This window comes from Zophobas morio, unplaced genomic scaffold, assembly GCF_036711695.1.
Source record: "Zophobas morio isolate AGI-343-1 ecotype UQ-CSIRO unplaced genomic scaffold, CSIRO_AGI_Zmor_V1 ptg000122l, whole genome shotgun sequence".
Lineage (NCBI taxonomy): Eukaryota > Metazoa > Arthropoda > Insecta > Coleoptera > Tenebrionidae > Zophobas > Zophobas morio.
The window spans coordinates 56,329-61,763 of record NW_026972227.1 but is presented as its reverse complement, the minus strand read 5'-3'; the positions used below and the strand labels follow the sequence as shown (position 1 = coordinate 61,763).

The following is a 5,435-nucleotide window of genomic DNA, read 5'->3' as shown; positions in this document are numbered from 1 at the left end:
TTTTTGTTTGTGTCAAAATAATTGTTGCGTTGTTATCCCCCTTTTTTGCTATTACTGCCGTAATTGTACATATTTAAAATAAATAATGTCAATTAACGTGTGATTAGAAATGTTTTTTTGGAACTAACTCTATGATGACTTAAAAGGCAGCTAGAGATACCAGTTGACCTTTTAAAAAAGTAGGAATTGAAAGTTATATTAAACCCAGCGTTTTTTACCTTTAGAACTCTAAGGTTTTTTAAAAAAGAAACGAGGTAATAACTAAATTATTGGGTGTTCTTAAATCGGTTAGAGATTGTTCTTTAAAACGCTAGCGTAAATAGATAACCTAGATGGGGGCGTTAAATTGCTTACCTATAATATAATAATCAGATCGTACGATACTCTTCTCACATAAATGGTAAGTCTGGAGTTAAGTTTGTCATTGATTTACTGTGTTAAAGCCATAGGTTGACTTATATGGATATGAAGACGTAGATTTCCATGCAAAAGAATAGTTGACAAATACGTAGGATTTGTTGCACCATTATAACTTTACCAACTTATTAATTTATTCTACAAGAGACTATATTTTCTTAAACAAGGTAAATTATACTTAAAAACCCTAGTTGGCAATGCAACCACCTGGGAGGAAGAATTTTCGTTAATGTCTACTGCTTGGGCGCATGGAGTAGAGGTTGGGTAAATAGTTCAAATATATTAACTTTATCACTTAGAAAGGTATTCACTTTACACTTTTATGAATGGTTTTTTAATAACTACCTAATTTCGTTAACGTGCTCTTAATAATCACACGCCTCTCTGATTGGGATACACGAGAACTTGTTCTATTTTTAGTAACAGATTTTAAAATCCTCCAATTCTCATATTTTTGCTTTTTAATTGAACTAGTCGCCATCACTTTTGATCTGCTCATTTTTATACGATAAGTGACTAATTATTCTTTTTCTTTACTAATATGTATATTATTTGTTTAAAATGAAAGATGAAAGTATTGCAGTAAAAAGATATAATTCTTTAGGGATCCATTTTCATAGTTACCTATCTTCTAACGAGGAATGTAATCAAATTTTGGTTTTCTGTTTGTTATTATTTAGAACAGGAAATCGATTTAAAAGGTAATTTGCCTTTTATTCTGCAAACTAAAGTTTTAATAAATTTGGTCTGTAATAGATTTACAGAGGTTGGTTTACGAAAAAGTTATATCGAAGTATGAACGTATAACGTCGGTAAATATATATTGCAAGCCTACTAAAGCATACGGACTTGAACATTCCTTTTTTCGAAAACTTCGCGATTCTGATGTGGATTTGGATTGGCACATCCAAACCATTACTGGTTAACTTATATAAATTTTAAGTTAGTAGTTTTCTTTATAATAAGCTTTACTAGGTAGAGCACATTTCTTCTTTAAAAAACGTAGTTAAATGGTTAGAAAAAAATATACAGGAAAAGATGGACCGGTCAAGACCTTTGTGGAGGTTATATAAGGTTATAAGGTTATTATTAAATGTCATGTATTTAATTTTTACGCTGTTAACTTTTTTTACCTCTAGGTACGGTAACGCACTAAATTTTCAAGATGTTTTAGTAATACTAAGTTTTTAGATTCCTCCTCTTAAAGACGATGGACGCTGTTTGATTATGGCCCACTTTTGTCACAGTTTAAGCAATTATATTTATAATAAGGAATCATTTTTGTTCAAATACTTGATTGGCAAGTATTTTTAGTTAATTAAAGTTATTTAAACAGGTGACGGATTAGCCTTACAGAAACTTCTCTTTTCTTTGGTGAATTCTGAAAATCTAGTAAATTATTTTAACATATATTTTATAATTAGTAACTAACTTTTAGGTTTTTAGATTAAAAATTATGGAGCTCGAAATAATTTAAGAAGTGTCGGAAGTTTGCAAAAAATTAGCTTCATTCGAGTAGTTGTTCTACTTTTTAGTGGTCTTTGGGAGATTCCTCAGTTGTACTTAAAAAGAAAGGATGATTTTTAAGGTTTTTTGTTATTTTTTAAAAAGGTAAGTATAAATATCTGTTTTTTTAAAGATTTAGGAAAGAAAGGAAACTTCATTCTGGAAGAAAATGTATTTCTTTTTTGCAGGCTATTTTCACTTGAAGAGTTGAGGGCGTTAAAGCTTAAATTACAATATGGTTTTTTTTATTGACTTTTCATATATATATATATATATATATCTACTTATTACTTATAAAGTCACCGTAAATGATATTCTATTGACAGCCCTTACACTAACTTTGAAAGCTTACATTATTGAAATTTGCGAAGAAGATTCCACTGACGACCTTGACTAAGTTGCTTTAGTTATCACCTTTTTCTTGTAAAATTTTTTCTAATTTTAATAAAGGTAGAACTCTTTTTAAAACGCGTTTGTTGTTATCCCATTAATATGAGAATGGCGACTGACGGTATGTATTATAGTTTTTTATCTGTACTCTAACCTCATAGCTATTTAAAAAGGAGACGCGTTAAACAATAAAGTTTTCTTTGATTATTTTGAATTTCCTGTTTTCGCGCGCTCCCCACTGGATTGCTTTTGGAAGATAAAGCGAATAACAGGTTATATGCCTTTTTTGTCTAAGTCAATATTTCTCGTTATTTTTGTTAGACGAGAATAAAAGAAGGCTTCGAAGCATGCTATATTATAATCTTTTAAGTTTTCTTTTCACCGCAATCTCCTTCGCAGGAACTATGTTTTAAAAGTGTATTCCTTTTTACTGCAAAGATTTGCGTGCGCTTTGTCAAACATGGCCGGCCCGCCTTCTCCTGTTTACTTAGATGGTAGCTCCGTGATTCCTGGTGTGCCTATATATTATGCTTCTTATTTCTGAACTTTTCAGGAATTTTAGTCGAAGACTTGCAGTTTATAACCGAGACGGACTTGGCTGTTTACTTTGGGATGTACAGCTACAACGGAAAAGTCTCAGGTATATATTCTGCAGTTAAGTTTGTATTTTATAAACTTTTTGTAGGGACGGTTACGACGGACGCAGCTATTGAGCCGTATCCTGAGCGCCTTTGCAAGCACTGGAAGCCGCAAGTTGATGCATTAAAGCGAAGCGTTGAGGAGGTTTTAGAGAAACATAAACCAGCAGACGACTTTCTTGCTTGTCCAGATTTAGTGTTTAAATCTTCCCTGCAAGAGAAAATTATATTCGCACTCATATCACTGATATTTTCCTCCTGGATTTACTTTTTGATGGGTTCAGCTGTTACTAAGCTTTAACATGCACGAAATTCAGCTGCCTACTACGCACAGCCGTAAGCGCTACTATATTAAATACCATACCATGAAAAATAAATTACATACTTTGTTTTAAACTTTCTACTTAAAGATTGTTTATTTAAATCACTATTATCGTTACAAGGCATATAGAAGTAATAATTTGATTACGAGAGAAACTGCAGTCCACCCGCTTACCCCGAAGTTTTAAAAGAAGACATTTTAATTATATTTAGTTGTTCATATCCTTTTTTGGTTCTCGAACGAGTCATAAAACTTTGAACTTTTCAATGTTTGTTTTCCGCAAGTACAGAATGATCGCTGGTGGAGCCATAACCTTGCAGTTTTGGCTAAAAGCCACAATATCAGTGAGTTGATAGAGTAATACCCTGGGCTGCTTGGTATTTTTTTGTGTAGAATATTATTTAGTTAGTTTATCTTTGACATCAACAGTGCCTTTAATAATAGTTCAAGATAATTTCTGGTTTATGAAACTATTTTCATCAGCCGCTGTGTTATATCTATGTTTTTTCGTTAGCAAGATAATACTAGTTTTTTCAAAGAGAACACAAGATACTATAGTTCTGTTCCTCTAGAAACAAAAATGCTTGTGTGTGCTTTCTTTAATGTCGCTAACAGTAGTAATAGTGTACCTTAAAGTGTCATGTTCTTTTATCACAGTTCATCAACCAGTTGCAAACTGATAAAGAAATTATCTGGTTATATTAACCCTTTGTTACCAGTATGTCAATAATGTCAGGATTGAAAATCAAAAGCATCTTGTCTAGTAGAGATAACCTGGACTATGAAATGTAAGTTCTAGCCAATTTTTCTAATATTGACCTTTGGTAACTTAGCTTAATTTAAGAGTATCTTAGGTTATTAAGTTTCATCTGCTATATATTGTTAATTATTAGGAGCATAGCTACTGGACTCTGCAACGATTTCAGTCTCGACTACAGTTTCGGCTTCCATCTTTTGGACAACAACCGCCCGTTACTACTTGTGCTACGTTTACAAGCATGATTTACAGAAAGCTATAAGACCCCAAGCATGGAATCATAAACATCACAACATAAGTTAATAGAAATTTTAGCACCTTGGATAACGCGTGTTCGTAGATATAACTTTAGAGCATCTAACTCGGCATTGGCAATGAAAAGTTAGATAAAGTTTATTAAATTGGCTTGCACCAGTAATAAAGTACTGAAACTTTTTAGTTGGACGTCCTCATTAATACTTATATATATAAAATATTAATCTGCTATATATCATACGCGCTCCTATATCTAAAAGTTGATATTCTTTTTATAGACTCTCGTCAGCGCATATCCTTTACTCTCCCTAAACTACATTTAAATATAACCTTCTCAATTTATCTAATTAAAATTATATTTCCCTATATTTTTTATAAACTTATTTAGTCGGTTTTGAAAAACCTGTGGTTACATTTAAGGAGCTACACACGTAGAAAGGCCCAGCAATAAGAGTATCCAACTTAAACGAAAGATACTATGAAAAGTCTAAAAATATTAGCCCAACTGGCATGTTAAAAAAAGATTTTTGCTTCTCATGTTCTCCCCTTTCCTCTAAAGTTGTTCTTATTTGCACTATTGTTCAAAATAATTTCAATTGTTTTGTATTTTTCAAATTATATAGAATAAATTTTCGATAACACACAGTTAACTTCTACGTTCTAGCTACATTAGCACTTGATCTATTCGAAGAGATATAAGCTTGCAAAGTTGAGAGATTATAGAAAAAATTTTGCACTTAAATAAAAATTAATTCAGTAAACAAAGTTTTAATATTTAGTATAGCTCCCTTTTGTCACGGACACTGCTTGTACTCTCTTTGGCTTAATGGCAGTCAGATTCATTTATAAATGACAGTCCCTGGTTCTCGCTCGAGTCAAAAAACTCCGAATATTCCAGCTCTCAATCAGAAGTAAAATGCTGACATACCACAAAGGAGCTTTCAATCGAAAAGGTAACATTATTTTCTTGACGTTAACAGACAAAAACTAGCGCTTACTAGAGTCACGTTGTCGGCGATAATGTGCTCCGTTTTATGACCCTTAAGTAAGTTCGCTCACCAGGAGTCGTGCCTGGCTAGCCTGTCGTAAAGGGCAAAGGTATTACGTTGGAAGACAACGTCTAAAGGGTCCAGCTGAAGGTCCCGGTGAA

At 32.5% G+C, this 5,435-nt stretch overlaps 1 protein-coding gene and 1 long non-coding RNA gene across 2 annotated transcripts; both read left to right on the top strand.

Annotated features, from left to right (window-relative positions):
* The first annotated feature begins 1,186 nt into the window (after positions 1-1,186).
* Positions 1,187-1,684, top strand: LOC135145086 (uncharacterized). Its single transcript, XR_010283322.1, has 3 exons — positions 1,187-1,338; positions 1,393-1,499; positions 1,609-1,684. It is a non-coding gene; the product is annotated as an uncharacterized LOC135145086 (long non-coding RNA).
* An 850-nt stretch (positions 1,685-2,534) lies between these two features.
* On the top strand, positions 2,535-3,282 carry LOC135145094 (uncharacterized). The gene is made up of 4 exons (XM_064077212.1): positions 2,535-2,585; positions 2,713-2,807; positions 2,867-2,953; positions 2,999-3,282. The coding sequence occupies exons 2-4, from the start codon at positions 2,774-2,776 to the stop codon at positions 3,250-3,252; spliced, it is 375 nt and encodes a 124-aa protein (XP_063933282.1). The 5' UTR covers positions 2,535-2,585; positions 2,713-2,773; the 3' UTR covers positions 3,253-3,282.
* The last annotated feature ends 2,153 nt before the right edge of the window (positions 3,283-5,435 follow it).